We start from the raw sequence: 23,413 nt of genomic DNA, 5'->3' as shown, positions 1-23,413 counted from the left end.
TCTTCACAAGTATGTCATCCTACACACGCTTCATCCTCCATACATCTTCAGTGTATTGAAATCATCTTCTCTCTCATTTTACCCCATTCTTTCCCATATTGCCCAAACTGTGGAACTCCTCATCACCATCAGTCCTGCAATCTACACCGTAGGTGTCACCTAACTATTATTTCTTCTATTCTGTTCAATCCTGGCCCTTGGTTTCTCAATTTAAAATAAAGTCCTCATCACCACAAGTCGTAGTTAAAGTCTCCTGTACAGCATCATTCTGCTTCACTTTTCCACACAGATCTTTGACAGAGGCAGTTTGTAAAATACCCGCTCTCAGTGCAGTGAGTGTAAATCCTTTCTAGATTGTGTTCCCTTCAAACTATCTGATATTAGGTTGTTGTGTGGCGTACCGATCACAGAAAGGACACATTCCGCTTTTCGGTCCGTAGACTATAAATCAGGTGTCATGCCTTTAAGAAGGATCACACCTTTAAGAAACTCGATCTGCAACATAGTTAAGCCCAGAGCGGGGGAGGAGCAGTCAAAGCTGTGGACTGATGAAAGGCAGTCGGACTTGGTGTAGGCTCTGACGCCATTTTGTGTTCAACATGCAGTCTCAACAATTAAACCTTTTCTGTTGAACCTCTCCGAGTTCAGTATTTTTTGCTAGGAGTACGTAGACTCCTACATTGGTGACCCCGACGCTCAGGACGACTCCTAAGCGTAACCATGACAAGGTGTCGGGCGACCGGCTCAAGCTGGCGCACCTACAGCCCGACGAACCCATTCAAGTGGGCCAACCCCCACCGCGGGGCAGACCGCCTAAGAGCCCGACGCGTCCGACCGCCCCGCTCCCGACACCAACCGCCAAGAGCTGTTCCGGCCGTGCCATCAAGCCGCCACGCTGGTTCGTACACTCCCTACTAGCGGATTCTGGGGGAGCTGTGTGGCGTACCGATCACAGAAAGGACACAATCCGCTTTTCGGTCCGTAGACTATAAATCAGGCGTCATGCCTTTAAGAAGGATCACACCTTTAAGAAACTCGATCTGCAACATAGTTAAGCCCAGAGAGGGGGAGGAGCAGTCGAAGCTGTGGACTGATGAAAGGCAGTCGGACTTGGTGTAGGCTCTGACGCCATTTTGTGTTCAACATGCAGCCTCAACAATTAAACCTTTTCTGTTGAACCTCTCCGAGTTCAGTATTTTTTGCTAGGAGTACGTAGATTCCTACAGTGTCAACCTTTCCTCCAGCTTAATGTAGGTGATGCGCTATTAATTACTCAAAAGGCTGAGGTTAAGCGAGTAACTAACAGGCTTTTATTAACAAGAGAATGAAGGTGTGCCTCGAGTGGTCGACCAGTCCAGAATACAGAGGGACTGTGGAGCAGTCACCTTTATACCTGGACTCGTGGGAGGAATCAGCCGAGGCATGTACAGACATGTACACAGTGGAATACAAACACCCACACAGGCAGGTATAACAGTGGTTTACCACATTCACCCCTTGTTTAAAAATGAGTCCAGTGGGGTGAAGTGTATTAAAAGTTTGTGTATTGGAGTCTCTCCGGAGGTCTTGTCTGCCGCTGTGATCGACGTGGTGACGGCAGGGGTAGTGAAGCTTCTGGCGTCGAGTCCTGCGTAGGCTGGGGCACTGGTGTGTAGTCCTCGTGGGTGTCGAGCGGGTCGCGGGGCCCAGGCGTGCCGTCTGCTGGGGTTGGATATTGGATCGTGGGGGGGTGGTAGTGGGTAGTGGGTTACTGGGGCCCCCGAGGGTGCGAGGTCTCGTATGGAGACTGTGTCCTCCCGCCCGTCCGGGTACACAATGTAAGCATACTGGGGGTTGGCGTGGAGGAGGTCGACCCTCTCGACCAGGGGGTCCATTTTATGGGTCCTCACGTGTCTTCTCAGTAGGACCGGCCCTGGGGACATCAGCCATGGCGGTAGCGATGTCCCCGATGTGGACTTCCTTGGGAAGACAAACATTTTCTCATGAGGGGTGGCGTTAGTGGCAGTGCAGAGCAGTGACCGAATAGAGTGGAGCGCATCGGGGAGCACATCCTGCCAGCGGGAGGTCGGAAGGCCCCTAGACTTTAAGGCTAGCAGGGCGGCCTTCCAAACTGCCGCATTCTCTCTTTCCACCTGTCCGTTCCCCCGGGGGTTGTAACTGGTGGTCCTGCTTGTGGCAATACCCCTAGCGAGCAGGTACTGGTGGAGTTCGTTGCTCATAAACGATGAGCCCCGGTCGCTATGGATATAGCTGGGGAAACCGAACAGGGTGAAGAGGTCGTTCAGACATTTAATGACCGTGGCACCGGTCATGTCCGGGCAGGGGATGGCGAACGGGAAACGGGAGTACTCATCAATAATGTTGAGGAAGTACACATTGCGGTCGGAGGAGGGGAGAGGCCCTTTAAAATCAATGCTCAGGCGCTCGAAGGGGCGAGTGGCTTTTATCAGGTGAGCCCTGTCTGGTCTATAAAAGTGCGGTTTGCACTCAGCGCAGACTTGGCAGTTCCTGGTCATGGTCCTGACCTCCTCAATGGAGTAAGGCAGGTTGCGGGCCTTGATGAAGTGGAAGAACCTGGTGACCCCCGGGTGGCAGAGGTCATTGTGGAGGGCCCACAGTCTATCGATCTGCGCGCTGGCGCAGGTGCCACGCGATAGAGCATCCGGGGGTTCGTTGAGCTTCCCGGGCCGGTACAAGATCTCGTAATTGTAGGTGGAAAGTTCGATTCTCCACCTCAAGATCTTGTCGTTTTTGATTTTGCCCCTCTGCTTGTTGTTAAACATAAAAGCAACTGAACGCTGGTCAGTGAGCAGGGTAAATCGTTTTCCGGCCAGGTAGTGCCTCCAATGACGCACAGCCTCCACAATAGCCTGGGCCTCCTTCTCAACAGCGGAGTGTCTGGTCTCCGGGCCCTGGAGGGTTCGTGAAAAGAAGGCCACGGGTCTCCCCGCCTGATTAAGGGTAGCGGCCAGGGCAAAGTCGGACGCGTCACTTTCCACCTGGAAGGGGATGGATTCGTCCACTGCGTGCATGGTGGCTTTGGCAATGTCTTCCTTGATACGGTGGAAGGCTAAGCGGGCCTCTGCCGTCAAGGGAAAAGAGGTGGACTTGATCAGCGGACGGGCCTTGTCTGCATAGTAGGGGACCCACTGGGCGTAATAGGAGAAAAACCCTAGGCACCTCTTCAGGGCCTTGAGGCAGTGGGGCAGTGGGAGTTCCATAAGGGGACGCATCCAGTCGGGGTCGGGACCGATGACTCCGTGTTCCACAACACAGCCAAGGATGGCGAGGCGGGTTGTGCGGAATATGCACTTCTCCTTGTTATACGTCAGGTTCAGGAGTTGGGCGGTGCAGAGGAATTTTTCGAGGTTTGCGTCATGGTCCTGCAAGTCATGGCCGCAGATGGTCACATTGTCCAGATATGGGAATGTGGCCTGCAACGCATTTTGATCGACCATCCGGTCCATCTCCCTTTGGAAGACGGAGACCCCGTTGGTGACGCCAAAGGGAACCCTAAGGAAGTGATAGAGGCGGCCATTTGCCTCAAAGGCAGTATACTGGCGGTCCTCAGGGCGGATAGGGAGCTGGTGGTACGCTGATTTCAGGTCAATGGTCGCGAAGACGCGGTACTGCGCGATCTGGTTGACCATATCAGCTATGCGGGGGAGTGGGTAAGCGTCCAGCAGGGTGTAGCGATTTATTGTCTGGCTGTAGTCGATGACCAGGCGCTGCTTCTTGCCGGTCTTAACGACCACAACCTGGGCTCGCCAGGGGCTGGTGCTGCCCTCAATAATCCCCTCCTTCAGGAGCCGCTCCACTTCGGTTTTAATGAAAACCCTGTCCCCGGCACTGTATCGCCTGCTCTTTGTGGCGATGGGCTTACAGTCGGGGGTGAGGTTAGCAAACAGTGGGGGGGGGGTGACTCTGAGTGTGGAGAGGTTGCACCTGGTGCGCGGCGGGCAATTTGGAAGCTGCTGGCTGCGGACTGTGAGTGGGGGAGGGGTCCACCGTATGCCATCGTAACACTTTTAAGGTGGCACTGAAAATCTAACCCCAGTAGAATGGCAGCGCAGAGGTGGGGCAGGACCAGAAGTTTAAAATTATCGTACACAGTCCCGTCTACTAAGAGTGTCACCACGCAGTAGCCGCCAATGTCCGCCGACTGGGACTCGGAGGCCATAGAAATCCGCTGGTGCGCAGGCAGGACTGGGAGAGAGCAACGCCGCACCGTGTCGGGTGGATGCAGCTCTCCGTGCTCCCAGAGTCAAAAAGGCAGGTTGTTTCGTGACCATTTACCTTAATGTCCATTGTGGACCGGGCCGGTTGGTGCGGTCTCGCTTGGTCCAGCGTAACGGAGGCCAGCGTAGGGGTCGGTGTGTCGCTGCGGGTATCAGATGAGGCGGTGTTGGGGGCCTGCTGCGTCCCGGCTGGCGTCCAAGATGGCGGCGTCCATGATCCCCATGTGGCTGGAGGCGCCCAAAATGGCTGCTGTTCCGGTGGTTCGCACATGGCTGGGGAGGCCCAAGATGGCGGCCCGCACGGCCCACACACGGCGCTGCTGGGGTTCGGGGTGGCTTTGGCCCTGCAGACGCTGGCGTAGTGTCCCTTCTTCCCGCAGCCCGAGCAGATCGCATTTTTCGCCGGGCAGCGCGCTCTGGGGTGTTTGGCCTGGCCACAGAAGTAGCATTTCTGGCCTTGGGACACTGCTGCGGTAGTTGGGCCGTTGCTGGGATGTGGCTGGGGTGGCACGGCGCTATGAGACGGTCCTACCGTGTCCCAGGCTGTCGTTCCCCGCGGCGTCCACGGTGCAGAGGAGTAGGCATCCATGCCCCGGTAGGCTGCGTCCAATGATAATGCGAGTTCAGAGGCCTTGTTGAGGTCGAGGTCACTCTGCTCCAACAGTCGCTGTCGGGTGTAATTGGACCTGTGGCCCGCTACAAAAGCGTCCCGGATAAGTTCCTCTGTGTACACGGCAGCCTTTACATCCTTACAACCACAGGCCCGGCCAAGCACAGACAGTGCCTGAAGGTATTCCTCGGTCGATTCCCCAGGTTGTTGTTTACGACTCCCCAGGAGGTGCCTGGCGTACACCTCGTTCACTGGGCGCGTGTACTGGTCCTTGAGGAGCTTGAGAGCAGCCGTGTACGAGGTCGCGTCCTGGATGACCGAGTACGCTCGGTGGTTCACTTTGGAGGTCAGGACATCCAGTTTATCCTCATCCGATTTGACCGTTGCAGCGGAGGCGATCAGGAATCTTTCAAAGCACCTAAGCCAGTGAGCAAACTTGGTGGATGCGTCCGCCTCCCGATGGTCTAAGTCCAGGCATGCTGGTGTGAGGATCTTCTCCATTATAAAAAAATCTTGTTAATAAAATTGATGCGCTATTAATTACTCAAAAGACTGAGGTTAAGCGAGTAACTAACAGGCTTTTATTAACAAGAGAATGAAGGTGTGCCTCGAGTGGTCGACCAGTCCAGAATACAGAGGGACTGTGGAGCAGTCACCTTTATACCTGGACTCGTGGGAGGAGTCAGCTGAGGCATGTACAGACATGTACACAGTGGAATACAAACACCCACACAGGCAGGTATAACAGTGGTTTACCACAGTAGGCAATACTGAATCCATCCTTTTTGGCTCCAATCAGCTCCTATGTGATTCTGGCCTGAACAGCGTCAAGGTTCCCAAAGGCTACCTCAGACTAAGTCTGCTGGTGTGGAACTTGGGCATCCTTCTTTATCCTGAGCTGGCTTCTCTCGCCCGTATCCAGCTCATCTGTGAGACCGTCCATATTCACCTCTGTGACATCTCCCACCCCAAACTCTCCCCCCACTCCCGCCGAAGCTTTAATGGATTTAACCGCCAATCATTGTGCCACCCATTGGTAGATCCAGCTGTCTATGTTTGTGCTCCTAACTTCAAACAGTGGGAGATCCCTTGTCCCTGCAGGGCAAAGCTCTTGGACTTTGTTACTTCAAGCCTCAATTTCTCTAATATTCTGCTAATTGGTCTCCACACCCCAAACTGTAACTCATTCGGAATGCCACTGCCTAAGTCCTTACATGCTCATAACTCTGCATTTGGTGCTTTGAAAGCTTCATTGATACTCCAGTGGGTCAATTTCAAGATCCTTCTCCTCACCTTGAAATGCCTCCACAGCCTTACCCCACCCAACTTCACTGATCTTTATCAGTACATTCCTTTTCACACCCCTTGCTTGCCTGATGGTTCAAATCCTTGTTCCCGGCTCTTCACTCCACATTGGCGATTGCTTTTTCGTCACTATGCACCCATTTTTTGCCATCTTTCCCAAAATGTCTTTCTTCTCTCTTTACTTCCAAAATCTACTAAGGGTACCAGAAAATCTCTTCAACCATCTTTTGGCCTCACTCCTTTACCTCTAGTTTGCCTATTCATTTCCCTCCCCCTCAGTGTCCATTTTATCTCCAATAAGTGCAATGCTCTGGGACATCTTTCTGATAGAGGAGCACTTTATATTAATGCAAGTTGTTTTATTTGCCGATTTATTGGTTTGGGCTTTCCAGCTACCTCTGGTCTGTATTAACATTTACTGTTCTTAATTTGATGACTCATTGCTAATCTCAAGCTCTGCTTCAGTGTATTGATGTTAATACTTACAGTTAATTTTTCTCAGAAAGAATTTAATTCTATTCTGAGATTTTAGTGAGCACCAATCTGTGAATTAGGTTTCACTGAAGCACCTGAGTGGAGTGAGCCTTGGCTCAGTGGTAGTATTTCTGCCTCACAGTCGGAAGGTTATGGGTTCGAGCCCCACTCCAGACAGCCTTGGCGAGTGGAAACGAGTGTCCCAGTCTCCAGCGGGATACTCACGTCTGATGGGAGTGGAGTCGCAACCCCCGGCCCCATCGTATCTAGCCAGTCTTCCTGGGAGGGGTTTGTGAAACAGGCTAATGACCTGTCCACTTAGAAAGTATCTTTGCTACGGAAACAATCCAAAGTATGATCTGCAGTATGTGGAAGAGATGGGTTGCTTCATGTGCCACTAGGCACGGAAGAGAAAGAAGACCCACCTGAGTGTTGGTAGTTCTGTCGCAATGGATTTAACTGCCCAGTGGTAGATCCAGCTGTCTGTGTTTGTGCTCCCAATTTCAAACAGTGGGAGATCCCTTGTCCCCACAGGTCATAGCTCTTGGACTTTGCTATTTGACTGCTGTGGAATTTGCTGCAAATGTTAACTCTGTCTACAAGGTCCTCATGGTTACAGACTCTCAAGGAGCAGTGGGGACTCCATTTTCACAGCGTTTCCGGCAGGGTTGCTGTCACCATGTGCTGCTGCTCTCAGCAAATTATTTTATGCAGTTTAAATTTGACACTTGTCGGATCTTTCTATTTCACAGAACGCGATGTGAAAGGATGGAAAAGTTTAGAGAAGCTTTTACATTTAGATGTACTTTTACATTTGAATAGGCAGCGAGTTAGTAAACCTGTCCTTACCCAGGTTCGATCACCTGTCTATGCTAAATGATCTGACCTCAGCTGTGATGACAGTAGGGGCACCACTGTTGGCCACAGCAGTGAGCCCCTTGGGTGGTTAAGAGTGAGACCAGCAGGTTGCTTTCTACTTGAACATGCAATGACATCTCCCGCCCGATGGTGCTTGTAAGCAGCTCAAACGGTCGGACCACATGGGAACTTGTTCAATGAGCTGCAGGCACTCAACAAGCTCTGACAGGCTTGTGGGAGGAATCCAGTTATTCATCTGTGGAGCCGAGCTACAGTTAAACCTTAGAGGGAGAGGTGTGTCACTGAACAGCCGCAGCAGGTGGGAAGATTTCTGTGGGGCATTCCTGCTCCTTCTGGCCCCACAATTATCAGTGGCACCATGGTTTTCAGCCCATTTTCAAAGCAATCTGCAGCGGTCCCGTTAAGGACCACTGGTTAGGCCATTCTATGCATGATACCAGAGCGTGCCATAGATATCTGAAAATTGTGTTGGAGCTCTACAACCGGCATAGGACCCCCGAGTTAACTATTGAACTGAGGCTCCTGCCTGTATGGACAGGAGAGCTGTTTGCCCATTTCAAGGCCAACTCAAAAATCAAGTCAGGCAAGCCTCAGGCAGTCAGTTGGCAGTAAGAATGGTTTTTAAATTTGCATCTGCCTCCCAGCCTGTTTTTCCATGTTAAAATATGGTAAGCAGATAAAAATCACCCACATGATGTTCTTAAAGAGTGACATATATTAAAATAACATTTTAAAATTCAAATGAATGAGACTTGATAAACATGCCTGGTATGCCCTTTACTGATGCAATCCATTCCGGTACTTGTGTGGGAGGGGAGCGACAATGGCTTACTTGGGGAAGAGATGAGAGAGAAAAAGAGTGAATGATCTCATGGTGGTAAAGGTACTGGGTCGTGGCACTAAGCCACTTGGGCCAGGAGAGTCCCTGGTCTGTGTTGAGTGAGCCACTCTCATTCGGAGTCGGACAATTACAACTGGTCTCAGAGTTCTTAGACTAAGGAAGAGAATTGGCCAAGATTTTTGCTCCTGATTGGCATCTAATATAGAACCCGCTTTCCTGTAATCCTGACTTGGAACATGCAGCCACACAAGACCGGGTCCTTGTCCTGATCTTCCGTATTTGCCAATTTTCGCAGTTCTGTGCTCCATCTCCTCTTCCTTAATAGAGCCTTGAGGATGTGTGAGTGTCTTTCAGCCATGGAATTGAGCCAAACTCTGTGAACAAAACAAAAACTGTTCAATGAGTATCTACCTTTAACAGTGCAATTCCATTTGGACTACTGTACCGTTCTTGGAGCTGCGTGAGTGGCCAGCTCTTAAACGTGCGCACAGATTTCCACTCACTGGCCTCTGCCTGCCAGCGAAATTAATATTTGAAAAAAGCTGATCAGTTCCCCTGTTAGTTTCTGTTATGTTCATTAATAACTAGACATTCTTATTATGAACACAGCTAGCTTCTAGCTAGTTATTTATTCAGTACACGTTCTCCAGGTACAGTATCTGTAGAGGCTTCCATGTGTACTCCTGTGTGCAGGCTGCCATCTTGACTGTTGCCTTCTGGGTAGCCTAGTGCCTCATGGGTAATGTAGTCTTAAACATACAGCTATATACAGCTCCACCTAGTGTCCACTATAGAATGACATGCTATTGATCACTACATCCCCCTTTCTTTGAGGTTTAACAAAATCAATATCAATCAACTTTCAAGAAAACAATAAAGATAATATCAGTAACACTTTTGTTAGTGCTCTATAAACATAAACATTTTCAAAACAGTCAACACATTTTCAAAGCTTTACATTGTACTCAAAGATTAAGTCTATCAGGCTCTTTTACTTCACGTGTGGATCTTCTCAACACGGGTAAGTCTGATGTGTCTTCATGAGATTGTTCTGGCGGTGAATGACAAGATGCAGTTGCGGCATTGTCATCAATCTGGTCTTGAATAGTCTCTTGTGTTTTTAGGAGGGAACGGCGGTTCCTCCTGAGAATCTGTCCTTCCTCAGTTCTAACAGTGTATGACCTTGGTCCGACTTCCTCAAGAACTGTAGCTTTCCTGTTCCATGCATCTGGATCCTCAATCCTGACAATATCATCCTTTGTCAATGCTTTTAGAGTTTTGGATGACTTGTCATAGTATGATTTCTGTTTCAGCTTTAACAGTTGAAGTCTCTGTCTCAGTTCCTCACTTTGCTGTTCTTTTGCACAGCAGGGTAGCGTGGTGCACAACTTGCGACCCATTAGTAGTTCAGCAGGTGAAGAACCACAGTCTAAAGGTGAGGCTCGGTAGCTCAGCAGGGCGAGATAAGGATCAGACTTGCTTTCTGTCGCTTTCTTCAGTAGCTGCTTGAAAACTTGAACACCTTTCTCTGCCTTACCATTTGACTGAGCATACAAAGGACTGGATGTGATGTGCTGAAAGTCATAATGTGCTGCAAACTGTTGCCACTCCTTACAGTTGAAGCACGGACCATTGTCGCTAACGGCAATCCTGGAAATTCCATGTCTGGCGAAGATGAATTTCACATGCATTATGACACTGCTTGCTGTGGTGCTTGAGAGCAGCGCCATCTCAGGATAGTTAGAATAGTAGTCAATCACTATTAGATAGTCTTTACCATTTAAATGAAAAAGGTCCATACCAAACTTTTGCCATGCTGCTGTTGGTATGTCAGCTACTATCATTGGTTCCTTTGTTTGTTTGCTTTGGTGTTTCTGACATGTCTCACATTTGCCTATCATGTTCTCAATGTCCTTATTTATGCCAGGCCAATAAACAGTGTCTCTTGCTCTCCTTTTGCATTTTTCAATTCCGAGGTGTCCCTCATGAATCCTTTTGAGCATGTCTTGATGTAGAGCCTGTGGAATGACTATTCTGTTCTGTTTTAGTAATAGTCCACTTGCAACACTCAATTCTGACCTTATGTGAAAATATTTTGGACAGGAACCTTTTGGCCAACCATGATGAATGTTCTCTATTACTGTTTGTAATACTGTATCCTTTACTGTTTCTTCTGCTATTTGCTTTGATTTTGTGTCTGACACGGGCAGCGCAGCAGTGACCATACTCACATGAACATCCATGTCTTCTTCAGTAGAGCTCACATGACTTATTGTGGGTGCTCGGGATAGTGCATCTGCTAACACTATGTATTTGCCTGGTGTGTAGTACAGTTCAAAGTCATATCTTTGCAGCTTTATCATGAGTCGTTGAATCCTTGGAGACATCTCATTCAGGTTTTTCTTTATGATGGCAACCAGAGGGCTGTGGTCTGTCTCAACTGTGAAGGTGGGAAGTCCATATATGTAGCCATGAAACTTTTCTAGTCCAACTACCAAGCCTAGACATTCCTTTTCAATCTGGGCGTATCGACACTCAGTATCAGTCATAGACCTGGAGGCATAGGCAACAGGCTTCCAATCTTCACCATCTGCTTGTAGCAAGACTGCACCTAGGCTATCTTTTGATGCATCCGTTGACACTTTGATTCTTTTGGTTGGGTCAAAGAAGGTGAGTACAGGTGTGGTTGTCAGCACTGTTTTGAGGTTTATCCACTCTTGTTCATGTCTTTCTGTCCATGCGAACTCATTTGTTTTATGTAGCAGGTCTCGCAGACAGGCTGTCTTGGCTGACAAGTTAGGAATGAACTTTCCAATGAAGTTTATCATCCCCATGATGCGTAGCACTCCTTTATTGTCAGTGGGTCGGGGCATTTTGAGTATGGCGTTTACTTTTTCCATATCTGGCTCTATTCCTTTACCAGATAGATTATCTCCTAGGAAAGTGACTTCCTGGACGCCAAACTGACACTTGGCTTTGTTGAGCTTCAGTCCATTCTGGCGTATGCTCTGTAGCACTTTAGTCAGTCTCTCAGTGTGTTCTTTCAGTGTGGAGTCCCAGATGATGATGTCATCAACATAGACCCAAACTCCTTCCAGACCTTCAATTATGTGTTCCATCGCTCTATGAAAGATTTCAGATGCAGATATTATCCCGAAAGGCATTCTGAGGAAACAATACCTGCCAAATGGTGTGTTGAAGGTACAGTATTTGGTGCTCTCTTCATCCAGTTTTAGTTGCCAAAATCCTTGTGAGGCATCGAGCTTTGTAAAGTATCTGGCACCTGACATTTCACTGGTGATTTCTTCTCGCTTGGGAATCTGGTAGTGTTCACGTTTTATGTTTGCATTTAAGTCCTTTGGATCCATGCATTAATGCGCTATCAACAATACCAAAGACTACGAAATGGACTTATATGAAGTAGGCTTTTATTGACTAAGAACTAGAGCATGCCTCTGCTAGTGAATCCATCCTAAGAGCTCCCGGGGGAAGGGTGGTGAGTCACCTTTATACCCAGGCTTAGGGGTGGAGCCAGGGGTTGAGACATGCCTGGACTTGTACAGGGTTAACAGTGGTTTACCACACAGGCATGTACAGGTTAACAGTGGTTTACCACATTCACCCCTCGTTTAAAAAAGAGTCCAGCGGGGTGAAGTGTTTCAAAAGTTCGTATACGAAAGTCTCTCCGGGGGTCTTGTCTGCCGTAATGATCTTCGTGGTGCCGGTTGCGGCGGTTCTTTGCCCGCGGCCGCTTCTCGCGTGGGACGGAGCACTGGCGTGTCATCCTCTCGGGGTAGGGATGGCACCGGCATGTCGTCAGTTCGTGGTAGACACCCCGGTGGTGCGTCGTGGGTAGTGGTGGTGGGTGGAGGTAGTGGGTGGTGATCGATGGTGTTTCGGGTGGTACCTGAGGGTGCGAGGTCTCGAATTGAGACTGTGTCCTCCCGCCCGTCAGGATACGCCACGTAGGCGTACTGTGGGTTGGCGTGGAGGAGGTGAACCTTTTCGACCAGGGGGTCCGTCTTATGGCTCCTCACGTGTTTCCTGAGCAGGACTGGTCCCGGAGACGTCAGCCATGGCGGTAGTGATGTCCCCGAGGTGGATTTCCTGGGGAAGACGAACATCTTCTCGTGAGGGGTGGCGTTTGTGGCAGTACAGAGCAGTGATCGTATGGAGTGGAGCGCATCGGGGAGGACATCTTGCCAGTGGGAGATTGGGAAGCCCTTGGATTTTAGGGCGAGCATGGCGGTCTTCCACACCGTTGCGTTCTCCCTCTCTACCTGTCCGTTACCCCGGGGGTTGTAGCTGGTAGTCCTGCTCGTGGCTATGCCCTTCTCGAGCAGGTACTGGCACAGCTCGTCGCTCATGAACGATGAGCCCCTGTCGCTGTGGATGTAATTGGGGAAGCCAAATATGGCGAACAGGTCGTGGAGGCACCTGATGACTGTGGCGCTTGTCATGTCCGGGCAGGGGATGGCGAAGGGGAAACGGGAGTACTCATCAATAATATTGAGGAAGTACGTGTTGCGGTCAGAGGAGGGAAGGGGCCCCTTGAAATTGACGCTGAGACGTTCGAAGGGGCAGGTGGCTTTAATCAGGTGTGCCCTGTCTGGCCTATAAAAATGCGGTTTGCATTCGGCACAGACCTGGCAGTTCCTGGTCATGGTCCTGACCTCCTCGATGGAGTAAGGCAGGTTGCGAGCTTTAATAAAGTGGAAGAACCTGGTGACCCCCGGGTGGCAGAGATCATTGTGGAGGGTCCGTAGCCTATCGACTTGTACGTTGGCACATGTCCCACGGGATAGGGCGTCTGGGGGCTCATTAAGTTTCCCGGGCCGGTATAAGATATCGTAGTTGTAGGTGGATAACTCGATCCTCCACCGCAATATCTTACCATTTTTGATTTTCCCCCTTTGTCTGTTGTTAAACATAAATGCTACTGACCGTTGGTCAGTGAGCAGGGTGAAACGTTTACCGGCCAGGTAATGCCTCCAGTGCCGTACAGCCTCCACTATCGCCTGGGCTTCCTTCTCGACTGAGGAGTGTCGAATTTCGGGGCCCTGGAGGGTCCGTGAAAAGAAGGCCACGGGTCTCCCCGCCTGGTTAAGGGTTGCGGCTAGGGCGAAGTCGGATGCATCGCTCTCCACTTGGAAAGGGATGGACTCATCCACTGCGTGCATTGTGGCCTTCGCAATGTCCTCTTTTATGAGGGTGAAGGCCGCACGGGCCTCTGCCGTCAGGGGGAAGGAGGTTGACTTGATGAGGGGCCGGGCTTTGTCCGCATAGTTGGGCACCCACTGGGCGTAGTAAGAGAAGAACCCTAGGCATCTCTTCAAGGCTTTTAGGCAGTGGGGGGGGGGTAGTTCCAGGAGGGGGCGCATTCGGTCGGGTCGGGGCCGATGACTCCGTTTTCCACCACGCAGCCAAGAATAGCGAGGCGCGCGGTGCGGAACATACATTTTTCTCTGTTGTATGTCAGATTCAGCCGTTGGGCCGTACGGAGGAATTTTTCTAGGTTGGCGTCGTGGTCCGGCCGGTCATGGCCACAGATGGTGACTTTGTCTAGATAGGGGAAGGTGGCCTGCAGCGCGTTCTGGTCAACCATCCGGTCCATCTCCCTTTGGAAGACCGGGACCCCGTTGGTGACGCCGAAGGGGACTCGGAGGAAGTGGTAGAGGCAACCGTCAGCCTCGAAGGCCATGTACTGGCGGTCCTCAGGCCTGATGGGGAGCTGGTGGTATGCCGACTTCAGATCAATCGTCGAGAATACCCGGTATTGTGCTATCTGGTTGACCATGTCAGATATGCGGGGAAGTGGGTATGCGTCTAATTGCGTGTATCGATTGATCGTCTGGCTGTAATCAATAACCAGGCGCTGTTTTTCGCCGGTCTTTACTACCACCACTTGGGCTCGCCATGGGCTGGTGCTGCCCTCGATAATCCCTTCCCTCAGGAGTCTTTGTACTTCTGATTTAATAAAGCTCCTATCCCCGGCACTGTACCGCCTGCTTTTAGTAGCAATTGGCTTGCAGTCTTTGGCGAGGTTAGCGAACAACGGGGGGGGTTTGACCTTCAGGGTGGACAGGCTGCATACTTTGCGCGGCGCCGTGTTTAAATTCTGCTGGCTGCAGACTGTAAGTGGGGGCAGGGGCCCGCCATATGCCATCGTGACGCTCTCCAGATGGCACTGGAAGTCTAATCCTAGCAGTACGGGAGCGCAGAGCTGTGGCAGGACGAGGAATTTAAACTCTCTGTACTCCACGCCGTTCACTGTCAGAGTCGCTACACAGTAGCCACCGATGTTCGCCGTATGGGACTTTGAGGCCATAAAGACCTGGTGGCGTGTGCGCATAACCGATAGGGAGTAGCGTCGCACCGTGTCGGGGTGGATGAAGCTCTCCGTGCTTCCGCAGTCGAAAAGGCAATTTGTGGCATGGCCATTTACCTTTATGTTCATCATGGACCTGGCTAGTTGATGGGGCCTAGATTGGTTCAGGGTGATGGAGGCCATCGTCGAGGTCGGTGGGTCACTGTAGTATTCGCCCGCGCCGAGGGCCTGGTCCCGAGATGGTGTCCAAGATGGCGGCTCCCCCTCGGCTGGTGGTGTCCAAAATGGCGGCCCGCACGGCTCACACGTGGTTGGTGGGGTCCAAAATGGCGGCCTGTACGGTTCACACGCGGCGCTGCTGGAATTGGGGGTCGATTTCGCCTTGCACACTCTCGCGTAGTGGCCTTTCTTACCGCATTTGGAGCAGGTCGCGTCCTTTGCTGGGCATTGCTGTCTGGGGTGCTTGGCCTGGCTGCAGAAGTAGCATTTCTGGCCTCTGGTCATTGCAGCTGTAGTTGGGCTGCTGGCGGCTTGTGGCCTTACCGGGTCCCAAGATGGCTGCTCCCGTGGCATCCACGTGGCCATCCGGTCAGGGGGGTAGGCGTCCATGTTCTGGAGGGCCACGTCTAATGAGTTAGCGAGGGCCACCGTCTTCTGCAGGTCGAGCCCCCTCTGTTCCAGCAGCCTCTGCCGAGTATAGTTGGACCTGATGCCGGCTACGTAGGCGTCTCGGATCAGGTCTTCCGTGCATTCCTTGGCCGTCACCGCTTTGCAATTACAGTCCCGGCCGAGGGCTCTCAGTGCCAGTAAATATTCAGCGCCCAATTCCCCGGGGCGCTGTTTTCGGGTAGCCAGGAGGTGTCTGGCGTAGACCTCGTTAACAGGCCTCACGTATTGTTCCTTTAGCGTCGCGATGGCGGCCGCGTAAGTAGTGGCGTCTCGGGTGATCGAGTAGACTCGGTGGCTCACCCGTGAGTTCAAGACAAGCCGTTCGCGTCATCTGTAGTGACAGTAGTGCTGGAGGCCTCCAGGAAGGCTTCGAAACAGCTCAGCCAGTGTTCAAAGTTATTGGCTGCATCTGCTGCTTGAGGATCCAGGTCTAAACGTTCCGGCTTCAAGATTTGCTCCATGTTGAAAATTAGTCAATAAAATTGATGCGCTATCAACAATACCAAAGACTACGAAATGGACTTATATGAAGTAAGCTTTTATTGACTAAGAACTAGAGCATGCCTCTGCTAGTGAATCCATCCTAAGAGCTCCCGGGGGAAGGGTGGTGAGTCACCTTTATACCCGGGCTTAGGGGTGGAGCCAGGGGCTGAGACATGCCTGGACTTGAACAGGGTTAACAGTGGTTTACCACACAGGCATGTACAGGTTAACAGTGGTTTACCACATGCATATTCTTAGATCATTGTTCTTTTTATTTACACATACCATGGAGTTAACCCAGTCTGTTGGCTCTTCGACTTTCCTGATGACTCCTAGTGTGGTCATTCTGTCCAGTTCATTCTTGAGCCGGTCACGCAGGGGTGCTGGAACTCTTCGTGGAGCATGTACCACTGGCTGAGCATCCTCCTTTAGCTGGATCTTGTAAGTGAATGGTAGAACTCCAAATCCTTTGAACACATCCTGGAAATTATTCACTACAGAATCCACCAAGTCATCTGGTCTGCTTATGGCACAGTTTATACGGTAGACTCTTTTGACCAGTTCTAAGTCCTCACAAGCTTTGTCACCCAGTAGTGAATCAAGCCTTTCAGCCACAACAGAAAACATGAGATGATGCACTTTGTCTTTGGCTGTCACTTTAAGTCTGCATACACCTAAGCTATCTATTTTCTGTCCATTATAGTCCTTCAGTAGTACTGACTTTTTCTGTATTTTGGGCTTTTCTTTCATATTGTTAATGTCACTCATACTGATTAAGTTTGCTTTTGCCCCAGTGTCCAGTTTCAATGTAACTAATGCTCCATTTATCTGCAGTGGGATCATCCATTTGTCTTCTTTTACTACATTAACTTTATGTTCAGCATTGTCTATTTCTGAGGGCTGCACATTTTCTGTATCTTTTTTGATATCGTCACATGACACCATTCCTACAAAAAATGTCTCACTTACATCAGTGTCCTCAATCACATTAACTTGTTGCCCTTTCGTCGTTTTTACTTTTGAAAAGCATTGTTTGGCAAAGTGATTCTTTCCATTACACTTTGTGCACATTTTTCCAAACGCTGGGCATTGTCTTAACTGGTGTTTGTAACCATAGCGTTTACAATTAAAAATTTCATCCTCCGATTGCTTTTCATTTCTGTTCTGCCCATGTTTCTTCCCCTTGTAGGACACAGCACCGACAGCAGCATTATCACTCATTACATTCGCATCATTATTGATTTCACTGAAAGTCTTCGCGTGATTTCGAGCTAGCTCGCTGGCTTTGCATATTTTCACTGCATTTTCCAAATTTAGTTCGGTTTCTCTCAACAGACGTTCCCTGACTTTTTTATCATGAATACCAAACACAATCTGGTCACGAATCATGGATGCTTTGAGCTCAGAGAAATTACATGTCTGTGCTTTCAGTTTCAGATCAGTTATAAAGCTAACAAAAGTCTCGTTTTGTTGCTGTGTCTGAGAACGGAAGATGTATCTTTCATACGTCTCATTCTTTTTGGGAGAGCAATCTGCATCAAATTTTTTTAGCACATCTTCTAATTTTTCTCTGTTCGCCGCTGGATTAAATACAAATGTATTAAATACCTCTATCGCCTGTGGGCCTGCAACCGTAGCAGCAACGCTATCTTCCTTGCGTCTGGCTTCGTACCGAATCTGATGGCTGCAATGTAGAGTTCGAATTGTTGTTTAAAAATCCGCCAATTGTAGTCGACATTTCCCTCGAGATTCAAACCTCCTGGTGGCTTCAAATTCTCCATGTCGCTTTTCATAATTTTCAGCAGATCTTCACCACCCTGGTACCATGTTATGTTCATTAATAACTAGACATTCTTATTATGAACACAGCTAGCTTCTAGCTAGTTATTTATTCAGTACACGTTCTCTAGGTACAGTATCTGTAGAGGCTTCCATGTGTGCTCCTGTGTGCAGGCTGCCATCTTGACTGTTGCCTTCTGGGTAGCCTAGTGCCTCATGGGTAATGTAGTCTTAAACATACAGCTATTTACAGCTCCACCTAGTGTCCACTATAGAATGACATGCTATTGATCACTACAGTTTCATGGGTAAAAGCCCAGCAGAACAAAATGAAACAGACCAGAAGGTCCCAGATTCAACCCCGGCCTGTGCTACATGAGTTCATCTCAGCCAGCGTGCTATGGTTGGCCTCAATAATTTGAAGTGGACACAAGAACAAAATCAATCAGTCAGGGTTCTTGCTCCTGATTGTTATCCAGTAACTCCTGCTACACGTGTACATCCTGGGTGAGGACAAGATCAGGCTTGGCTGTGGTGGCCTCCATGGTCAAACAGCCTGCTGACCCTCATTCTAAACTCACATATGAAGAATGACCAGTGGAGTGAGGCACCACAGGTCCATTGCACCCAGGGCATCATATGCCAGCTGGAGTTAGCACTTTCAGGAGAGGAGGGAGATTAAAACAAAAGAATTGACTCTTTTCTAACATTAGAAACCTAAAGGCTGTTCAGTGGGACACCCGAGCTCTTTTTTAATTTAACCTTGAAAGTTTAGAAAGTCAGCTTTGCTTCGCACCAGCTGCAGTTTCTGCAGGGGGTGAAATTGCGAAACGGTGCGAGATCGTCTCCTCCAGGTGCTTTCACGCCTGACACAAAATGGCCAAGTGATGCGAGCCGCCTGCATTTACACTGCTCGCCTTGTGCTGCTCTGTCATTAGAGGCTCAATGTAATTGTTCTGTTTTACACAAGCTCTATTAACTCTGGATTCTTTTTCTTGAACCCTTTAAATTAAGGAAAAGCTTCCTTCCCCAAAACGGCTCGAGTCATGTAGACCAGGCCTGCCGCACAGTGTTTGGATTGTATTAAAAATACTTTAAAAATCTTTGCCCACCTTACTTGCCCTTGTATCCACTGAGCTTGTATCCACTCTTTCTCTTCCCACTGGCATTCATCTTCAATTCAGACTCAAAACACGGCCAACGTCCGGCTCGCGACCAAAGTCATGGAGTCGCTGAAAGTGGCACTGGGTCCCGACTCCACTAGGTGTATCGAGGAGGCTCAAGCACGTGGGACGATCTTGTCCGAACTGACCCCCGTTCAGACGGAATTCCTCATTAGCGCCCGGCCCCGAAACCCCTCTCGGGAACCGGTGCCTCACAACTTGAGCCGTCTCGGGGAAATGCCCTCCGTGCCTTTTCATTCTGCACGGCGGGGTTTCCTGTACGGGCTGCTTCTGCACACTCTCCACTTTGCCATCTTCGTCTGCCGTCCGGACACCATCTTGCCATCTGGCGGAGGCGGAGGTCCCCAATGGAGGGCTCTCTATGCGAGAATCCTCCCTTTATCTATTGGGGACTTGGCCTGGAGGGTGTTGCACTGAGCAGTCCCGTGCAATAAAGTTTTAAACAGGTTCACTGACTCCCAGGCCGCCTGCCTTTTCTGCGGGCTGGAGGAGTCTGTTTTTCATTTTTATATAGAATGTGAGAGGTTGCAGCCCCTGTTCCATTATTTGAAGGGGCTGCTCCTCGATTTTTGACTGCACTTCAGTCCCACGCTCCTGACCTTTGGTCACTCGGTGCGGAGGGGAGCGGGCAGATCGGAGGACCTCCTCATAGGACTGCTTCTGGGCCTGCCGAAAATAGCCATTAACAGGTCCAGGCAGCGGGCGGTCGAGGGGGTCGTTCGGCCCGATTGCCTGCCTCTCTTCCGCGGCCATGTTTGCGCCCGGGTGGCCCTGGAGATGGAGCACGCGGTGTCCGCCGGCACGCTTGAGGCCTTCCATGACCAGTGGGCTAGAGTGCATCATCACCCCGGCCAATCAAATTTTAATTTAATTTGTTAAGTTTTATTTAATGTTTTATTAAGTTACAGTCTATTTGTTTAATCACCAAAATCAGATTCAAAACACCAAAATTCCACAAGCATGAAACTAAAATGTTCACACCCCCCATTGCTAAAGGGACCAGAGACCAAGGGGGCAGTAGAGGCCGAGGCTTCTTCCCTGCTGCTGTGTAGGAACGTAGGGGTCATTAGATGATAAAAGACCACCAAGGTCCATCTAATCCACGTTCCACCATCCTGGTATCACATGATACAACTATAATGGAGTTGCTGACTAATCATAGCAATCAATCTCTATCAATAAGTCTACAACAGGCCCAAACATGAAGCAAGGAAAACCCCAATAGTAGAAAGCTTTGGGAACCATACATCCCAGACATGCTACGCTTCACAAAACGTTATTTTCTGAAATAAATCTAACTAATTTGCAATGAATGTATCATTATATTCTGAAATATGTTTGCATGTATGCCTCCAGAGAGTTCAGGAAAAAGGGACACTCAATTCACTATGCTAAAGGCCACACCTATAACTTTGCCTTGAACATCTAACAGATAACAACATAAACTGTACTTTACTACTATCTCATATTACATGTAAAATATTTCTGTTAGAAATGCAAACAATTTCTATACACAGTTCTTGTTCAAAGAATGGCATATTAGTTGCTAAATTGAAACCATTCATTTGGGAATATTTGCTTATCGGGAATATAAACTGAAGAAGAATTGCACCTGTTCAGTAGTAAAATTTCTGGTTTTGTTTTGAATGGGAACAAGTAAGACAATTTTTTCCAAAGCCCTATCATGTAATGAATGCACTACTGTTTCACTGCAAAGCTACCATATTGAAACAAAAACCGTTGCGGGTTGCAACATTTTTGACCACTCACCTCAATTTCTCCTCTCTGCTTACTCCACAAAGTGTATTCTTTCCTCGCTCGAGCTGCAGCAGAATCTTCAACAAGCCTGAAAAGTCAGCGCAAAATGAGAGGCCATTGCACGCACCTCAGTAACTCCAGCGCTAACTGTGTATTGTTGTAAGATATAAATATAAACAGCAGGATTTCAACATGCTTGTTCTTTTAAAATGGCCGGTGATGTGTCCCTGTAGCAATGTTGCACGGTAACCACGGGCCTTATAAGACAACAAGAGGGATTTAAAGCTGGAGGTGACAAAATGAGAAATTCAGTACTTTACTGAATTGTATTGCTCAGGGAACTGTTCTCTAAAAACAATTAGTTTCAATGTATTTTATTTGTTTTATCAGGTTTCAGTTTGGACTTTGCAATCTGTTTAAAATGTATTTTCAAAATCTCTTCTTCCTCCCCTCCACATCATATTTAGCTTAATTGAAGCCAAGTACGCTCATGTTACCAATGTTGGAGTTGAATCGGTTGTCCTGCCCTATGGTTCCTTGTGTCCTGGTGCCCCTTTGTAACTGCAGGCTCCTTAATGACATACAGTAAATATGACATTCCAGACTCAAGATTCAAGACACCGAGCCAAATTGTGTTGCGGTAAAATACTTCAATGTTGAAGTTCAGACTTTGTTAAATTGACAAATTCTTCAGGAATCTGGGTGGCATGGTGGGTTAAAACCTTGGCTGTTAAAGACCCACTCCCTCTGGAATTCAAGGTAACAGCTGAGCCAGCTGTATATATCTTCTCCAGTGACAGACCGAATTGTTCCAAATAACGTTACTGGAATGCTGGGGAGTTAGATGTGCGTCAGAGTTGTGCGGCTTGCTGACCTTGGGTGGATACAACTAAAAAATGTTCCATTCTTTCCAAAATACTGCAGGCTTGATCAAGGGTAAGGCTTCTGAAACACTAGCACAATGTAAGTGCCTTTTAAGTGAAAATCATCTTCAAGGTAATTTAATGAAATGCTGGTCTTGTGCCGGCTATGGGTGAGACCCGATGGATGGTGAGTGAGGGAGGGCATGGAGTTGCCATCTTTATGGGCTGTATTTCAAAGAATGAGGAGCACTGGTCAAGATTGTTTCAGGACATTGTCAAAATGGACAACATACTAACCTGTCTCAAGTACTTATGTAGCAGGCATGCATTACAGGATGTGTGTTTCTGTGGTAAGATTATAGGGCACATTTTATCCCCTTTTACCAACATGTAATGTAATTTAAGTTTGAATAGATCGCATTCCACATATCTGCAGCTTGGCCTTTTATCTCTAAAGCAATCCTTTCTAATAAGTGTCATTCCCATGTGTCATTCCATGAGCAAAACATAAAAAGCAAGTTGACACAAATGTGAATAAAACAACAATCATAAATTGGAGAAAATTGGAGATTAAAGTAATTTCCTGAAACTATTTTCCATCAAACTAATTTAACCTGCCTTTTCAATAGCCTAGGAGGATATGTGATACCTGGGGCTTCATCTTGAGATCATCAATTGCCATAAAACGCTCTTGCATAAACTTTTAGTCAAGCACAGAACTTGGTTTTTCTCACCAGCTTGTGCACTTTTGGAAGGTAACTGGCCAAATGTCATGTGCTGTACATAACCGGTCAGCTTTTCATCAGTGGTGTTAGCAGATAACTAAAAATATCTGTGGAAGGCCACCTCCAACATTACATACAGGGTTACATAGAAACATAGAAACTAGGAGCAGGAGTAGGCCATTTGGCCCTTCGAGCCTGCTCCGCCATTCAACGAGATCATGGCTGATCATCCAAACCCTAGCACCCGATCCCTACACCGACAGCCATCCCACCCAAGCCCTATCCCCGTAACCCCGTAACCCCACATATTTAATCCCCCCTAACACTAAGGGCCAATTTTTTTATCATGGTCAATCAACCTAACCCACACATCTTTGGACTGTGGGAGGAAACCAGAGCACCCGGAGAAAACCCACGCAAACACGGGGAGAATGTGCAAACTCCACACAGACAGTCACCCGAGGCCGGATTTGAACCCGGGTCCCTGGCGCTGTGAGGCAACAGTGCTAACCACTATGCCACCGTGCTGTCCGATGAAAGGTTATCGACCTGAAATGTTGGCCTCGATATTAACCACCCTCATGATGGGCGGGAGAGGATCAATGGAGGTGGTTTAAAATTTAAAATGGGGGAACGCGTCTCCAAACCGTTGCGTACACGCCTGTCGCCATTTTTACGCCGGTGGGTTGCGTCCCATGGCATGTGTGTGTCCTGTCTTGTAGAGGCGGGACACTTCATTATCATATTTAACAGCTGCCGCCCGGGGTTCCCAGAGCTCGGGAAACCTGGCAGCTAAATGGAGACGAGAGCAGCCGACTCCAGCTGGTTAGTGCTTTTTAGAGCCCACTTCAGGGAAGCCTTCAGCCTCCATTCTGCTGATTTTGACCTCTCCTCATGACTTCCCCTCCTCCCCAAGCCCCAATCTCTCCCTCACCATTGCCAGGCTCCTCCCCCCACCACCAAGCCCTGATTTCTCCTTCCCGATTGCCAGGGGCCATCCCCAGTGGTCCCCGGCAGCGGCCTCCGGCCACTGGATTTCCAGCCCGGCAGCTGGCCAGCCTGTCAATCTGGCTGGCTGCCTGGCAGGAAATGGAAAAAGAAAATTATAATGAGGACCTGCCATTAATATCGTCAGGACTGCCATGTCCCCGGCCTTGCCTGGACTTCCCCACCACCACTGCGCTCCCCCGCTCCCTCCCCGCCTCCCCGTAAATATCGGGGCATTTAAATCGGCTTCTCTCTCCACAGATGGTGCCTGAGCTGCTGTGTGTTTCCAG

At 49.1% G+C, this 23,413-nt stretch overlaps 1 protein-coding gene across 1 annotated transcript; it reads right to left on the bottom strand.

Moving 5' to 3' along the window:
- Positions 1-3,907: 3,907 nt before the first annotated feature.
- On the bottom strand, positions 3,908-20,760 carry LOC147103194 (uncharacterized). The gene is made up of 2 exons (XM_085962591.1): positions 20,561-20,760; positions 3,908-8,721 (listed from the first exon to the last, which is right to left on the bottom strand). The coding sequence occupies exon 2, from the start codon at positions 5,347-5,349 to the stop codon at positions 4,132-4,134; it is 1,218 nt and encodes a 405-aa protein (XP_085818717.1). The 5' UTR covers positions 5,350-8,721; positions 20,561-20,760; the 3' UTR covers positions 3,908-4,131.
- Positions 20,761-23,413: the final 2,653 nt, after the last annotated feature.

The sequence above is a fragment of the Somniosus microcephalus genome, chromosome 20, assembly GCF_052327205.1.
Source record: "Somniosus microcephalus isolate GS21.2 chromosome 20, FLI_Smic_1.0, whole genome shotgun sequence".
Classification (NCBI taxonomy): domain Eukaryota; kingdom Metazoa; phylum Chordata; class Chondrichthyes; order Squaliformes; family Somniosidae; genus Somniosus; species Somniosus microcephalus.
This window is presented reverse-complemented; position numbering and strand designations above follow the sequence as displayed.

Excerpts from the sequence above, each read along its gene's own strand:
- LOC147103194 (XM_085962591.1), bottom strand. The coding sequence starts at position 5,349 with ATGGAGAAGATCCTCACACCAGCATGCCTGGACTTAGACCATCGGGAG.